This window comes from Drosophila willistoni (assembly GCF_018902025.1).
Source record: "Drosophila willistoni isolate 14030-0811.24 chromosome 2L unlocalized genomic scaffold, UCI_dwil_1.1 Seg139, whole genome shotgun sequence".
NCBI classification, from domain to species: Eukaryota; Metazoa; Arthropoda; class Insecta; order Diptera; family Drosophilidae; genus Drosophila; species Drosophila willistoni.
Window position 1 is genome coordinate 2,023,038 of NW_025814046.1, and position 17,922 is coordinate 2,040,959.

General features: G+C 39.4%; 2 protein-coding genes across 2 annotated transcripts; one reads left to right on the plus strand and one right to left on the minus strand.

Annotated features, from left to right (window-relative positions):
* Positions 1–26: 26 nt before the first annotated feature.
* Positions 27–2,258, plus strand: LOC6638342 (putative inorganic phosphate cotransporter). The gene is made up of 4 exons (XM_002061431.4): positions 27–207; positions 293–429; positions 497–1,594; positions 1,661–2,258. The coding sequence occupies exons 1-4, from the start codon at positions 147–149 to the stop codon at positions 1,844–1,846; spliced, it is 1,482 nt and encodes a 493-aa protein (XP_002061467.1). The 5' UTR covers positions 27–146; the 3' UTR covers positions 1,847–2,258.
* Positions 2,259–2,271: 13 nt separating this feature from the next.
* LOC6638341 (mucin-5AC) lies at positions 2,272–17,516 on the minus strand. The gene is made up of 6 exons (XM_002061430.4): positions 17,398–17,516; positions 9,192–9,233; positions 4,073–7,401; positions 3,846–4,016; positions 3,501–3,781; positions 2,272–3,440 (listed from the first exon to the last, which is right to left on the minus strand). Exons 3-6 carry the CDS (start codon positions 7,388–7,390, stop codon positions 2,621–2,623), a joined length of 4,590 nt encoding a protein of 1,529 aa, XP_002061466.2. The 5' UTR covers positions 7,391–7,401; positions 9,192–9,233; positions 17,398–17,516; the 3' UTR covers positions 2,272–2,620.
* Positions 17,517–17,922: the final 406 nt, after the last annotated feature.

Genomic DNA, 17,922 nt, shown 5'->3' on the forward strand with positions numbered 1-17,922 from the left:
ACTTATCGACAGTTTGCTCCGATAACAAATGACATATCGACAATCAGCCGTCCACAACACCCACACAAAGACGTTGCAATGTTTTGTCTAATATAATTGTCATTGTCTCATTTCCCGCGGGCCAACTCAGCCTTTACGACGTGGAAATGGTGCTGGGCTGCTTTGGCAGCTGCTGTCGTGGTGGCTACACAAATATCAATCAGACGGGTAAGTGATAGTGCTCTCTATCTCATTGTAGTTAATGTGAATGTCAATGTTGTTGTTATTGTTTTTGGTTTTGTTGATTTGCCAGGCCCACGATTTGGTGTGCGTCACCTGCAATGTATTCTTGTATTCTTTGGCCTGGCCGTGGCATATGCCCTGCGTGTTAATCTTTCGGTGGCCATTGTGGCCATGACAGATCGCAATGCCAGCAATCCAGATTTCCCAGTAAGTATAGAAGATAATAAGCTATATTACTGACCCATCCGCTAATCTTTGTTTGTTTTTCTTGCAGGAATTCGACTGGGACGAAAGTGTCAAGTCCTACCTGCTGAGTAGTTTCTTCTGGGGCTATGTTGTAACTCAGGTCCCGGGTGGCTATCTCTCCTCTATCTATGGAGCCAAATATATGTTATTCTATGGAGTACTCATCTGCTCTTGTTTGGGACTGCTGACGCCGTTTTGCGCCATGACAGGTGGTTGGAAGCTAATGGTATTTTTGCGCTCCGTTCAGGGCCTCTGCCAGGGTGTCATTTTTCCCTCCACGCACACATTCCTCTCGAAATGGGCGCCTGCCGAGGAAAGAGGCAGACTGGTGGGCTACTGTTACTCCGGTTCGCAATTCGGCACCGTGATAATGCTATCGGTGAGCGGATACATTGCTTCCTCTTCGCTGGGATGGCCCAGCATTTTTTATGTACCCGGTTGTGTGGGTATTGTTTGGGCTTTTGTATGGTTATACTATTGCGCCAGCACACCAGCCGAACATGCAGGGATAACGCCAGCTGAACGAAGGCATATCGAGTACTCTGGCCAGGCAAGACGACCCTCGGATGCAGGACGCGAATCTACACAATCTTCAAGCATTCCATGGTTGAAAATATTGACTTCAGGACCCTTTTTGGTCCTGGTATTGGCTCATTGTGCCAACAATTGGGGTTTCTGGACATTGCTCACTGAGATTCCCACCTTTATGAAAAGTGTCCTGGGCATGGATATTAAAAATAATGGTCCATTGTCGGCATTGCCGTACTTTGCCATGATTTTGTTGACTTGTATGTTTATTTGGTTATCGGATGTGCTCAAGCAACGTGGCACTGCCGTGCCCCTGAGTTTCTCTCGCAAATTCTTCAATACCCTGGGCATGTGGCTGCCAATGGTGGCCCTCATCGGCCTGGGTTACATTACAGAGGGAGAGGCAAATGTTAGACTGGCCATAGCTCTGCTGACCTTGGCAGTGGCCACAAATTCTGCCACATATCTGGGCTTCCATGTGAATCATATTGACTTGGCACCCAATTATGCTGGTACTCTAATGGGTATCACAAATTGTGCGGCCAACTTTATGAGTATATTAGCACCGCTCATTGTGGGCTTGATTGTCACTGATGAGGTGAGTTTAAATAATGTCCCATTTCCATGACAGAAATATTATAGATTTTCTTATTTTGTTTTGCAGACAAATCCTGCACAATGGCGCATTGTTTTCTTTTTTACCGCCTTCGTTTACTTTATGGGCAATACATTGTTTATGCTCTTTGGACGCACAAATGTTCAACGATGGAACAATCCAATGTCAAGGACAAGTCAATCTGTGGCAACTCCCGAAATGGTCGAGGAACAGTCACCGCTCATAAGCTCATAAAATTAGGAAAATTTTGAAATGTGAAACTTTTGTACCTACTTGTAATCATGAGGCAGGCATTCAATGGAATTGATGGGTCGCTAATTAGAATTAAGCAATATTCCTAAGATGACGAGGTCTTAATGTGGCAGCGATTTCAGCATGACTTCAATTCCTATATACAATTACATACGAAAATTTGCCTTATATATGTTAATATGACTAGCACTCGAAACATAAGACCTCGTATAATTGTATGTTGATCTATTGTAATTGTATTACTAGATATAGTTATACACATTCTCTCAAAAACAATGATACATACCTTATATACATACATATATATATATATGTATATATATATACATGCTATTTATGTACCTAGCTAATTAATCATAATTATATATGTTTACGCTTTTTGAGTGTATTTATATTTTATTTTTTTTTATTATTATTTTATTATTATTATAAATTGGTTAGTACTCTCGATTTTATGTATGGTACAAGACTTATGCTGGCTATCCTGATATTATGCTAACATTAAGCGCTATCAACTAAATTCTCTAGACGTTGGGGAGAGGGATCGGGTAGAGGATACGATATTTTAGGGGATTTCGATACCTATATAGGGATCAAATTGATCGGACTTATACTCTTAAAAACATAATATTCGTAGTTAAAGCTAAGTAATTACATGCGGCTAGCGGTTTTTGTGGACCGCATCCTTATGTCCTTTTATGTACATGCTGAATTCTAAGTTTTACCCCCCAAATTGCATTTTGGGGCCGCTTCTGCTCAGTGCAATTTGTGATTGGCGGGCAAATCCTCGGATCGTATGCAACGTCCCCGATAGCATATCTCCGTTTCGGAGGTGACTTTGGTGGATGTGGATGTGGCATAGACCACATGCTCCATCAGATCCTTGTGGAAACTATCGTTGTTCTCTTTTACTGCTGTGGCTGCTGTTGTGGTCAGATCCTCAACAATTGGCTCTGTGGTCGTTGTGCCCGCCTCCATGGATGTGGTGGCGGTGGCTTTGTTACGCTTAATGCTAGTGTATTCCTGGCGACGTTTGCCTACAGCAGCCAGAGCTGCGGTGACCGCCTCATCTTCGCTCTCTTCGATGGCAAAGAGATCGTGCAATTGTTTCTTGACTTCGGAAAATATGCTAGGCTGGGTCTCCAGGTCATCAACATCCGCTGCCGTGTCCATGCGACGAGTGGCAGTCTCCTCACTCAAGGGCGGCGTGGTCAAAGCCAGAGTTATCTCTTCGGGCTTTGATGTGGTCAATTCGTATTCCTCTGGTGTTGTTGGCGCCGGAGCAGTTGTGGTAATAGTTGACTCAGCCACTGTAGTGGCCTCAGTGGCGGGTGGAGTTGTAGTCTTCTGCGATTCCTCTTTAATGAGAGCATTGAGCAGTTGGGGTCCCAGATTCTGGGATTCAGCTGTCTCGAAATTCTCACCATTATCCGAGCCACTTGAGACACGTTTCTTCCATTTGCCACGACGACTTAGACGGCCAATGGAACTACTGCTGGGTAACTCTGTGGTTCCAATCTGCTCGGGTGCCTTACCCATCACTTCCTCCAGCAGTTCGGCAAAAGATTTCTCAGGTCTGCAAAGTAAATAGGGAGGGAATTAGTTTCTCATTGGGTTCTGAGATCTTTGGTCTTACTTCAAGTTGGGAGCCTTTAGGGTGGTTCTTTGACTGCCACCCAAATCAGCAGCTACGTTGAATTCGTAGGTTTCGGGTTGTTCAGTGGGTCCCACGGTGACAATATCAGGTTCATTTTCAAAATTGTGCGTTTCGGTCTTATATTTGGGATTCAATGGCTTAAAGCTATTGGTGTTGGCATTGGCATTGCTATTGGCAGTTTCCGAAGAGGGCGACCATTGAGATTCCTGTCCTTCCAGTTGGAAAGGTTGCTTATAACGACGACGTTGAGTTATGGGGTTCTGTGAAGGATCAGAATGATATAATTTTATATAGGCGAAGTGTTCGGGGTCACCATTTGCTTACCTCTTTTTCCCTCTGCTCAGGATTGAAGCGACTCAATTTACGCAGATTTTGCTTTTGGGTTACAGCCTCGACCTCTTCCTCGGGCGCTACAGTGGAGGAAGCAGGATGAGCTGGACGACGCTGGCGTTGGCGTACTTTGACCACACGTCTGGGTGGCAAACGGGAGCGAATCTGCAGAACAAAGAGGATTAGAGGAACTATAATAACAATTAAATGAAAAGACCTACCGATGGTCGATCCTCTGATGGGGTTGTAGTCGTCACTGGCGTCTCTGTGGTTGTTGTGGTGCGGATTCTTGGATAATTACGACGCACGAATGGCGATCGTCTCGTTGTTGTAGTCGTTGTGGGTGTCTCAGTGGTTGTTCTCACTGTGGTGGGACTTGGTGTGGTTGTTGGCGGCAAAGTCGTGAAAATTGGACTCACTTCGTTACGTATGATGGCCTCTGTGGGATTGAGATCCTCCTGATTGGGGAAATATCCTGGTCCATAGTTATCCTTGGAGAATTCATTGTAATGCTGAGCAATCTGCATAGGTTCCAAAAGATTGACAGGGAATCCGCTTTGATCGTTATCAATGCTGTTGCTGGGCGTCACTGTATACACCTGCTGGGATTCTGAGGCTGGACCTTCAGTGGTTCCTACATCATAGGAACTGGGTATGGCTGTGGGACTAGTAGGCCGACGTGATGAGCCCTTGAAGATGGGATAATTCTGCTTAAGGACATCTCGTTGGTAGTCCAAATCCTGATCCTCACTGGGTTTGCCGTTCTTGGAGCCCTTGTGGGTCTTCTTTTTGGTTTTCAAAGTCTCACGCTCCTCGGTCGTGGGTTGATAGCGAATGCGATTGGGATTGCGTAGCAGAGGATTACGTGAAGTTGCTGGTCGTCGGGTTGGATGAGTCACCTCTTCGCCATTGTCTTCGTTGCCGGAGTTAGTTGCTACCGCATTAACCCGAGTGCCATAGGGACGTCGAATCCGATGGGCAGGCAACTTGCCATTAGACTCCGACTCGGAATAAGACACCGAAGAGGTAACAACCTTAGAAATGTTTGGTCTGCGTGTACGCAAGGCTGGACGACGAGTGGGTCGTGTTTCTGTCTCTGGTTCACTTAGTGGAGTTGTCACAGCCGGCAGTTTGTCCTTCTCCTGAAGATTATTGACCAAACCGGGAATGTCAGGCGTCAAAGGCGGCAATTCCGAGGGCACATGATAAGGATTGGCATCATACTCCACATTGCTGTTATCAAGGATCTCGTTCTGATTGTAGCTGGGCCTGTGATTAAGTGGAGCTTGCGAGTCCACTTGGTAACCCACATCTGAGGTGGTCACTGGCACTGCTGATGGAGTGTAGACGGTGACACGGTGCTTGTTCTTTGTATTAATCCTTTGCGTCGTGGTGGTAGTTGGCAAGGGAACTTCATAGTCCACTGAAGTGGGTGTGTATTGAACCTGCTCAAATGGAGCATTCGTTGTATGGGGACGCTGACGGAAGGCATCCTGCTGACGGAAATACTGCTTCATCTGCAACTCTTCCTCGGTGGTTGCAGCTGATGGCGGACGCGTGGTCAGACGAGGCAGTTGCTCTTGTAAGGGCTGGTATTGAGGATACAATTGACCATTCGAACTGGGGAACTCTACCTGAGGACGTGTACTGTAGGTGAAAAGAGATTGGGGTGCAGCTGTTGTGGTGGTGCTTGATGACGTTGTCGATGTGGTCGAAGTGGAGCTGGTAGAAGTCGAGCTTGGTTTGCTGGACAACGAATTGAAGAAGTCGTCTCCACCGATTTGATTCAAAGTGTCGAAGGGATTTTGCGTCTTGGCTGGCGGTCTGTAAACAGGTTGTTCCACTTGCACATGTTGTGGACGCTTCTTCTTGGGACGATGCTCCTGCTTTGAGGGTAATTTCGGGGAGTTAACCTCTTGGATGCCATCCTGCACATAGAAATAGCTGAACTTGTTGCCACGTCCGGGTGTAGGTTGCGGCTGTGTGGTACTTTCGAAGGGATTGCGAGTGCTACTCACGGCAGCGTAAGGACGCTGAGGACGTTGAGGAGATTGAACCAACTCTGGGACATTAGCCGAATCCTTGGCACGATTAACCACAATAGAACCCACATGTGGTTCAGGCAGAAGAATCTTGTTAAAGCCATTTGGTGTGCGATAGCTGAGAGGAGCCACAAAGAAGGACACATCGCTCAAATCACGAGTTTGAGTTAATTGTGAGAGATAAGGCAGATCAAACTTCACGTATCCATCGGGAATGGGCATGCCAGCGGGACCCACAAAGATATCTGGAGTCTGTTTTGTCGGAGAATCAATCACAGAGATAGAATGAGCATTCCTCAGAGCTCCTACGACATCGGCTTGAGTGGGACGCGCACTAGAGCGCAAAAGGAACATGGCCAAAGGCGGTTGATGGGCCTTGGGTTTGGGTTTTTGTGTTGTGAATTGTGGTTGAGACTGGCCAAAGCTCTGGAAAATACTTTGTGGTTGCACGGTGGTTGTGCTGGGTCGTGATGTTGTGCCAGAGCCAAAGTAATCGCTACCCACATTGGGATCTTGGGTATAGAACTGATTGATCTGATAGGGATTCACAGCAGGCAAGCCGGAATTCACATTGAATTTGTTAACCTCAAAGTTGGATCCTTGTTGCTGTCGCTGTTGATTGTAGAGCGTATCATAGGGAACATACAGAAGCTGCACTTCCTGCTGTTGACCTCCTGTAGTGGATGGAGCTCGAGAGGGCACTGCGCCGGGTTTGTTCCCACCGAATAGAGATTCGGGCTCTGGATCGACGGGGAAAACTTGTGGTGTGACGCTCTGCAGCGAGGCTTGTGTGGGCAGAGGTTTGCCATGCGATTTCAGTGGTGGCAATATATCCTGAACATAGTTCTGCTGATGCAATGGCTTACTCAAAGCCTGTGCCAGCGGCTTCTGTGGCAATGTATGGAATTCCGAAGGGAACTGCTGTTGACCAAACAACGATGGCGGACTGAACAGCGATGAGGGGGGAGCTGGCTGAAGACCACTGCCGCCAAAGGAATGCTGAATTTGATAACCTGTCTGCAAAGTGGGCGGTGCCTGAGCCTGTCCAGCCTCATTGTTATGGAATGGCATCTCAAACTTGAAGAAAGACTGCGAAGTTGGCTCCTGCGATGCGCTGGCCTTCAACGATGGCGGCAACGGTGGTGGAGCCTGTCTTAAAGGCAATGCCTGGGGACTAACCGAATTTGGATATCTTTGGAATTGATAAGGGAAATCGAATTGCGATGCACCACCAGCTGATGTCTTGGTTAATTCACCAAAGCGACTACTGGGTGGAAATGATTGTGAATAGGTCAACACACGTCCATTGCCAGACCGATCCTTGGAGGCACTACCATCCACTGGCTGGGCCAAAGGTATCCAATCCAATGAATCCACATCGGTATTGGCCACACTATCCAATTGTCTTGACCATTTGGCCGAAGATTCCTGCTCCTGAGCCTGCGTCACCAAGAGAAGGCAGAGCCCAACGGCTAAAAGTTGCATATGTCGCTTCATAGCCAAGGTGCCTAGAAATGCAAAAGACATTTAACGTTTAGACAGTTTTTAGTTGGCCTATTTCATCAAACTTAGAATTAAATGCTGTTCCAATTTCTCTCCTAACCTTTACCTAACCCCTGAGAGGCCAAGCCCTTATAAAACTGCTTCAGCAGATCATGGCAAGGTCAGTGGGTGGACTTGGGCCAGCAATTCTATTTCATTTGCATTTTAACGATCTATTCAAGTGAAAGGTCTTTGCTTTGCTAGTTTTTTTTCCCCATCTCACTCTCTCACTTTTGCCGTAAATCAAGAGATAATTATAGTGGCTATAAACCTGGCCAACCCGTCATGAACTGCAACTGTAACTGGTTGGTCCGTACAGCAAAACTAGCGGCCATAACTACTGCCATCCAATTGCCATAATCGTGTGCACTTGTTTTCATTTGACCAATGCAAAGAAATTGCCATAGTTAATATATACTTATATATTAAAATGATAGTCAACAATTTCCAATGCATCATTGATCACCGCCATTATCATGGCCAGACACAAAAGCCGCAATCACAAACATCAATAACTGACTGTGCAACGAATCCGATTGATTTCCTCATTATAGATCGTTTTGGATTTTTGCATATGAATCTTTCTCTGTCTCTCTCCCTAATTGCATCACACACAATCGATTTGAATCGAGAGAAGAGAAGAGAAGAGAAGATTCGAAGGCTAAAACGAAAGTGACCAAACCTGACCACCTGATCAACCGCCACTGGATAAGTGAGCAACTTGGCTAGCTGCAACAGAGCACTTTCGTTTTCACTTTTCCAGTGAATTAATCGCACATATGTTTTGCGGTTTTTTTTATTTCGAACGGATGCCCGAGCCAGCCGCATTAAATGGGTTAAATGAAAGCAAAAAACAAAAAACAAAAAAAAAAAATGTATATACCCAGTTAATGCGAAATATCGTAACCGAAAAATAAACGGAACTTCCAGTTAAGCTGCAACTAGACAGAGGAAGAAAGACAGAAAGATTGATGGAGATGGTAACAAAGGGGGTAGCAGCAGGGGAGAAGCCAAAGCCAAAGAAAGTTCATTGAGTTGCTTTACATTCATTACAACAAAAGAAAGAAGAAAAATAACATCATAGAAATTAGACACACTCTTGCGGTCGGTCAGTATTGTGCCTTGTGCAGACAGAAAGAAAAAAACCCGTTGTCAAATTATTGTCACACCTCAATGCCCCTAGCAACTTGCAACTTGCAACTGCAGCGACTCGTAGTGCACTTGAAATTTGTTGCAAAGTGCACTCTTTGTTTCTCATTGAAAGTGAAATGTGACAATGCCCTCCCGTTTTGTGCAAAAGGGTGGCGGGGGGTGGGGGGGACTTGTATGCCCTTGTCATGTAATTTTCCTTTCATTTTATAGCACATTTATCTCGTAATATTTCAACATCAATCGTGTGGAGGGGTGGGCGGCAGGGGCAATGGAAAGAAAGTTAACATGACTATGACTTGTGGGCGTGTTCGCCCAGGTACTTGACTTCAGGTACAGCATTTTTTTTTGTTTTTCGTTTTTCAATATTAATTGCAATCGAAATGTGGCCTAGCCGGATGTTAGACGAATCCATTTTAATCGGCTTAAAGTCCATGCCGAATTAGGAAACTATTCAAAGATTTCAATTGCGTGTAATGGGATTAGCTTTGACATTGACATTATTTCATCGGTTTGCTGATCATTTGGGTGTGATTTAATTGGTCTATAGACACGCCCGCACTACTAGAAGATCTATAGGAAGGTCAGACAATTGTTTGTAACTTACCATAAACAGTCACCACAAAATAAGGCGTCAAAATGGTAATAACTGCAAAACAAAAACAAAAAATGAAATGATGAAAATCTAATTATAAATATGCAAATAATGCCGAGTTACAAAACTTGAATTAAAAGGTGAAGACGTACTTATGAACCCAAGTGGGATGAGTTTGCTGAATATTGCATGGCTTTTGGTTAGACATCATTTGCATACCAACTAATTTTGGGTTAGATGGCAATCAAAATATGCAATATTTCCAGTGGGTAGATTTATTTTATTTAATGAGGAAGTTAGAGCTCAACTTCTAGGTTAACAAAATAGTTTTTATTTAAACAAAAGTCATATGTATGTTCTGTGTAGGAGAGAACGTATGATGAATAACCTAGCTTATTTTAGAAAGAGACTATACTAAGTATGTTTATAGTGCTTTTAAAAATGCATATAAAATATCTGGAAAACTATATAGAAGATCTTTTCAAAAGAAATGTTTCAGTTTGTTGGAAACGAATTTATTACTTTATTATATTAAATAAAAGAGCTTGTAGAAGATCTAAAAATCTATGAAAATCAGAGCTTTTGATCCAAATGATATTGAACAGCAAAGATTTGTAAACTTTTATAATAAATATCAAAATCTACATCATGATGAATAATTTTTAACACTAAAGATTGAAAAATTGATGCAAAAAGCAATAAACATACTAAAATTAAGGTCAATCCCACAGTTGAGATTAGCTTAAGAATTTTATGAAAAAGATTTGATTTAACAAGTTGTAAAAACTTCAAAACTAATTCTAAAAATTTAATATGAATAATTTGAATTTGCTTGCTTAAAGCAACGTGAAGACAGTCGAGTCTCTATAATTCGAAATGGCAAGGGAACAGATTTTTTTTTACGAATTACAGAGTTTTTAAATTCCAAGAGACGAAGTTTTTTCAAGACCCGCAGTTTCTTACGAAATATTGAGGTTGTCGATTTAGCGAGGTACGAATTTTCGAGACTCGACTGTAATTTCAAATATATAAATGTAATGCGATTAAGCTCCAAGTCAATCTTTAATAGATTATTTTAAAGGCAGCACGAAAATATGACCAGGTTGTTTGTATATCTTCAGCAGATTCAGTTAAAAAAAGCACCAGAGTAGCAGTGACCATATGATAATATCTTTTAAGCCTAAACTTGTTGCGAATTGCAATTAAATGAAGAGAAAAAAGAAGCGAGTCATAGAATGCTATGACCAATTTTAAATTTTAAAACTTTAAAGTTTTTGTGTGATGGACTTAACTGATCATTTAAGTCATTAGCAATTATGTCTATAATTTCTCATAAAACAAAGTTTTTTTTGAGAATAGTTATTGAAATTATAAAGTAAAGGTTTACGCCAAAACAAAAACAGCCACCAAATCACAGTAACCATAAATTTTCAAAACGAAAGACTCAAGTTCAGAAATATAAAAAGTTTTGTTATTAAATAAATTTGAACAAATCTTGATCGAAGCCTTACCCTCTATGATATATGTACTTAGCTTATGGTCTATTAGATAAAATAATGCTAAATGCTTTAAGTAAAGGCTTTTCCGAGAAGTGACTTTAAATTGCCATACATTTTCCATAATTTAACATTGTTAAATTGTCAGAGTCACAAAAATTCACAAAGGGTAAAATTCATGAATCACTATGTCTATGCAAACTTTAATAATGTCTAAAATGCAAATTCAGCGTTGGTGGTCGCAACTTGTTTGATTTTATCACAATTCCGACATGAAAATCATACCAAATATAAATTTGTTTTGTTGATGCAATGTTGTCTGTCATATCGTATGCATAAATATTGTAATTATGCACTTTTGCAAATGCAAATGGATTTTAAAAGCAATGACTTAAAGTTTTCTTTTCATATAATTTGCAATGCATCGGTAACACATGAATATTTAAACAATTATTTACCTCAGTAAAAGTCAATGTGATTAGATGCAGTCTGCCTTATGAGGGGAATAAGTTGAAGTAAGTTGAAATTCGTGAAAATGGAAATTTATGTTTAAATATATGAAAGTGCATATATGCAATCAAGAGAAGTAAAAACTTTTGACCAAAGAAGAAAAACGAACTATACAAATCATTTGAATAATTTACTTTAGCTCAGAATATTAGGTGCCATTTTTGGGGCATTATTTTTTAGTCAGAATCGAATAAGAAATTGGTGTAGTAAAAATCTCTTTAATACCTAATTATAAATTCGAATTTTGCCAAATTTGTTTATAATAAAATCGCCTAAAGTTATTACTTTAGTAAACAAGAGAAATTTTTATAATCGTTTTGTTTTTTGTTGTCTTCTTTTAATGCCATATGAATGTTAAGGCCTAGGTCATCTTAAATAACGAAATATTTCAAAACCAATTGGGACAAACTACTTTAAATAATTACTAATGATTCTGCATATTAAAAATTATATTTTGTGGCTTAGTTTTAAACAATTTGCAGTTTGGAAATTATGTCTTCGGAGATAATTTCATATTTTAGCCAACTTTAAATTGAATGTCTTGTTTTCTTGGGTCGAAAGTGTTTGGCAAACTTAAAAGTAAAAGAGGGTTACAACTGACCCTTAGCTAAATGTTGCAATGCTGCAGAAAGACAAAATAAATTATATATAAATTCAAGTCAAGTTTTTAATTGCATTTTGTCTGACTGGACTTGGGGGGGGGGAGGGACTGCAAATCAACGCCTCGTTCGTTTGTCTCTCAACGCAACGGCTACGCTTTGTTGACTTCAAACAGACTAGATACAGATACACCTACATACAAACGAGACATGTGTATTGTGTGTAGTTAATGGATTGTTTTTTTTTGGCGAAATAATGGCAACGCCTGCAGATTCAATGCAGACCACAAGAAATCCAAGATTGCAGACCAAGAGCAGACCTGAAGCTGCTGGGTAGTTATTAGAGCACAGCCAAGAAAACGGAGAATGAAACCACGAAGAAAAAAAAAACCAAACCCACCAGAATGTGCGTGCTTGACCCACAGACAGACAGGCAGACAACAAAGTTTCAATTTATATCCCATGAGTCATTTTCCATCAATTGGCAATATTTGGCTCATATATGTTGCCATTGGCAGTAATTGTCAGTTGTTAACTTGGAAATTGTGCAATGGGCAACGCACGAAAAATTTGTCAAGCGAGTGACTGCTACCCCGCTGGGACAGAGCCAGAGACTTGGAGTTGGTTTTTTTTTTTTGGTAATTTTAATGAACCTTTTGCACAAGTCAGTCACATATTAAGTATTGGGCTTATAACTAACCGTGTGACTAGCTCAATTGGCATACATAACCGCTAATTAAAGCAGAGCCCCGTTACACATTCGGGTTCAAAGCAGATCAAAAGATATATAGATACATATTTTTTGGCGCCATCCATCTGCAGTGGCAAGTGGCAAAGAGGTGGAGATAAAAAGGTGGAGTGGAGTGGAATGGAAACGGCAAAAATTTATGGCAAATGCTGCCTTTCTGACAACGCATAAATTATGCAGTGCCATTGAACTCTGTTTGGGGTTTTCAGATTGACGTTCGAGTTCGCTTTGCTGCGATTGGAATTGAAGAAACACAAACAGCAACAGCAACAACAACAACAAAAACGAAAGCCGCAATGAAATGAAATGCATTTTATGTTTCATGGCTTTGGGGCGTATACTCGATTTGGTTTTGCTCGTTAGCCTGCCGGAAAATTCAATTTTTTCTTTTTTTGTTTTTGGGGGCGTGCACCCGTTGCCCCCGCATTTGGGCTCGAGAAACATTTTAAATACTTTTGCTGCTTGTTTCACTAATTTCTCAAATTTTATGCCGCAACGCACACACACACACACACACGTCACAAACCGAACGTGAAATGAAAAAAAAAAAATTATTAAACGAAATGTAAATTTCACTTTCCATTTATGTTTGCTTTCCAAATGAGGAGGCACCTGCTCAGAAACCCTAACATTTAGGTAGATATAACCATGTTTTTTTGATGTGCGTGTGTGTTGGTATGTGTGTGTGTGTCTACCGCCCTTGCGTAATCTCAAGAATTTATGTATGTTTGTCGTGAAAGCGAAAGCAATTTACATTTCTCCACCAATCAATTTTGATTACAAAACAAAAAGCCCGAAATGGAAAAAAAAAAACGCCAAGCGGATGTTAATGAATGAAATTCACAGTTTAAATTGTTTACAAATAGTTTTAAAACAATAAAAAAATACAAAAGAGTGAGTTTATCACCCTTCATCGTTTGATCGATTTAAAAGTTTGTTGAGGGGGGAGCGAGCGGGGGAATAAATTGCGCAAACGATGAGTGGCAAAAGTTAATTACAAACTTTTTGTTATGGCCAAATTGCATTTGCAAGAGACTTGGAGACTAAAGCCAAAACAATGTGACAATTGCAAAATCAACTAAAAACAAAAAAAACTAACTAACTAACTAACTAAACTACTTATATGAAAAACCATAAAGCAGCAATGTTGACAAAACAAAAGCCCAACATCACCACCAACACCAACAACAATTGACAAACTAGAGCAACTTGAAGAAAGCAAAAGTTGGCCACAAACATCAGCAGCAGCAGCAGCAACAACAACAACAACGACTGGAAAAATATTGTATGTATGGTTAAGTCTGGGTCTCTCTTACCCCCCCTCTCTGTCTCACTCTCTTTATCTATCTATCTGTTGCAAGACTTGTCTCAAGAGGCCATTCTGGCTGTAGCTCTAGTTTTGTGTTTTTCTTTTTTTATGCAATCTGCAAGCAATCTACATAAACCAGACTGAAGTAAAGTCAAGCATAGTAAAATCCAAACGCAGTTGGAGTTAGATTTACATTAGCAATCAATCCCAGCACCGGCAACTATCAGTCCCACATCCGTGACCAGTACAAAAGTGTGAGAAAAAACACCAAACACATGGGCCCCTTAACAGGGGCGTATGTAGAGGAGGAACGAGAAGTCAATATATATTTTTGAGAAAGAGAAATCAAGGCAAACAACAAAAGCATATCAAAAATAAATTAGATTTACTGATAAATTATGATTACTTTTTTTTTTTAAAAGTTTCAATTTTTAACCCATAAAACTCTAGAGCTCTAGCTGTCAGGGCACTAAAGAAATTTATGGAAAATTTGGATATGTATTTTCCGGTTTAGTGAACTCTAAACATTAATTGTTCTCACACAGATTACGACATAGCTACATACTTATATATATAATAATTAAGACTTGTCAACTTTTCATCTTCACACTTTTGTTTCAATTCCAAAAACGACTTGTCAATAAAACTTATGAAAACGAATCGATTATGCAGATTTGCCAAAATAAAAGATAATTTTTTATCAGTGGTTTCAAATTTGTCTAGAGTTATGCCAAATATCAAATGTTACTTTCTATAAACAACGAAATATAAATTTAAACACAACGAATATTAAAATTTACTTTCCATTACTTATACTAAAATATGTTATGGGTTACTTTTAAATACTTTAGAAGTATGTCTGAAACTTTATCAGAGATTGGTTCTAAAAGGTCACCGCACGAATACTTTAATTAACTTTCTTTTAACTTTATGTAGGTCAATTTTCATATCTTATACAAGGTGGCGCAAAAGAAGTCATACGGGCAAAAAGAAGTCACCCGTTTTTTTCTATTTTTTTTTTTTTTTTAACTTTGATTCTGTTTTTAAATTATGTTTATTTAAACATTGAGAAATTTACCAATAAATTTACTGGCCAAATAAACATAAGTTTTTTTTATTTAGAAAAAAATTAGAGCCAAACAACATCGGATGACTTCTTTTGCGCCACCTTGTATATATGTTCAAATTTCTTAAGCTTATATATTTATTCTTGTTTAACATATACAAAGCTTGTTATTATTCGAACCAACTACAGCCAATTTAAATTTGTGGTTAAAAATATCATTAATATTATTATATATATATATATTAAATTTATTATATTTTTATATATTAAAAATAATAATATATATTATTTATTATATTTATATATATTAAATTTATTTTATACATTTTGACAACTATGAAAGTTGAGAACAGAAAATTTAGTTAAATAAAAATAGTTTTACCAAACGCTTCAGGATATTTAATGCCAATCTTTGTATTATATTATATAATTGTTTTAATTTTCTAAGCCTAGTTTTGAGATAAAATTTATTGTGTAAATTGTTTGGATACAGTTTTATAACATTTTAGTAATAGGCGAACATTTTACAGTTCGATAATTTGTGAATTTCGTATTTTTAGTAGCCACTTTAAAGTAAGTAGGTTAAATCTCAGATGAAATCTCCGTATACAATTATTGTGAAATAAATTGAATTGAAATTAAAGCAAAATAGCGAAAGCATTAAATTTAATATTAATATGTATACAAAAACTGCATTGAAAATAGAACTAGGGATACCCAAAATATCTAAATTTGAGTTTCTTTGTTCTTCTACTATCAATTATTTGAATACGAAGAAGAAAGTCATTAATAGAATGTAGATAATACAATTAAGCCACTAATACTGTAGACAAAAAAAGGTACTGATTAGCTCTTTTCATTAGCTCCTTGCTTAAAGTAAAGAAATCCCAGCTACGTCCATGGATATGAGACATATTAGAAACGTGTAGATATAGCTCACGATTCTGCATGCATTCGATGTGTGTTTTCTGCTGTTTTTGTGGTTTGTTATTGATTTTCGTCTGATGTAAGTTTGTGGCTTAAGTCTTTTGTTTTGTGTAAATGGTCGGAAGGAACGTGAGACGGGAGGGTAAAGATAAATGGATCCGTATGTAAATTTAACAGCCTTGACAGGCACGTGCAGGGCTTTCTGTAGCTACTGTGTGTACACACACTCACACACACACTATTGTGTAGAGTAAGCCAAGGCATTTGCACGTCCAAGTGTTTAGTGGCTAATTTCACTTTCATTCGATAAAGGCACGCGTCTTGGCCAAATAATAAATAAACACATCAAGCGCCACAACACGACGGAGGAACGGGACGGGACGGATGGATGGACGGATGGTCACAATGAAGAGAAAAAGTGAGTTTGAAGTTTAATTTTTCTACCATTTCTGTGTTTTTTTTTTATTTTCGTTGTTGTTACTTGACACTTTCGCAGCTCTTTTCCTTTTGGTTGGTTTTTTTTTTTTGCCCAGTTTTTTTTTTTTATTGGCAGTGGTCGATGAGGCGGCTACGTGATTTTTAGCGACAGAGACGGAGTGGCAGGTAGCGGGTTGAGCGAAAAAGAGACTGCCAAAGGCCAAAGCTAAGACTCAGTTGGCCGGCCGGCGGGCATCGCCTGCGTTTATTGTAATTAGAAAGTATTTAATTTCGAAAAAAAAAATGCTTATACACACACACAATGAATAAACGAAATCAAAAACTAAAATAAAAATTGTGAAGCACTTGAAGCAATTTTCGCTTTCATGTTTTACTTTCTGACAAATGTAGACATTAGCTTCGTTATGGTCATATGCCACACACACACACATGAAGATGGCTTATGGCTTATGGTTAATGGCTGATGGCAGATAGAGCAACAACAACAACAACAATAACGACAACATTGTCATAACAAGTCGCCTCTGCCCCTACCTCCCACTGTTCGCCTGTTTGCCTATGTAAATTTAACCAATAAACAAGATTTTTCTTGTATAAAATAAAATTTCTCTGCCAGGTGAAAATTGGGTTAATGAAGTTAGAAAAACTTTTCAGCCAACTAAATTGTAAGTCAAGGAAACAACAACAAAAAAACGAGGCATTAGCATAAAAGAATGGGTCATTTTACTGTGTGTCTTCCTCTTCCTCTGAGTGTTATCTTTATGACATGACTGAACCATAAAAAATAAAAAAAAAAACTCTTCTGGGATGTCATTAGGTCTCCACTTCTCCTAATGTGGTCTAAGCCATAAGTCTCTCTCTCACTCGCCCTGGCTAAGATTGCATGCCAAGTGGGAAGCGATTGGAAGTAGCTAAGGAAAATCAACTGCAAAAATTTCCAAATAATTAGAGCATGAAAATAAACAGCCAATTGCCAAGATGCCTCGTTTGTAGCTATTTATTTTTTCTATGCTTTTTGTGTGTGTGTTTTTTTTCCTACAAAAGCAAAAAAATTTCTATTTACCATTTTTGGCAAAAAAAGAAAAAGAAAAAAAAAAAAACTGGCGCAATATCTTGGCCACTTACCCAGCGGTAGTTGCACTTAGCTCCTGCTTCGTGTGATTAGTCGATGTTGTTGTTGTTGTTGTTGGTGTTGATGGCTTCTTGTCTGGTCTCCTCTCTTTTCACCGCTTAATTCAATTAATGTTTTAATTTAATTTCTTCTTTTACTTGTGTGTTTATTTTATTTTTTTATATGTTGTTGGTGTTTTTTTTGTAATCTCCAACAATTAGCAGCTTTGGCGCTAAATGGGTAAGAGGGAGCCAAATTGAAGTTTTCACTTTTCTTTCTGCAGTTACAAAAATTTCAAACGACAAAAAACCATCATAACTATTAAGCACTTTCGTTGCACTGTGCACACTGGTTTGCTGCGTTTTTTTTTTTTACAGTTACACTGTGTGAGTTTTAGCCGGAGGAGCTGGTAGCTGACGCGTCTGAATCGTTGGCATGCCGTTAACAGACTGAAGAAATGAAAAGCCTCGCTGCCCCAAAGTAAGTAAGAGTGATCGGGTTTTTTTTGTTGTTTTTGTTGTTTTTCTTTGCCTCTGTCG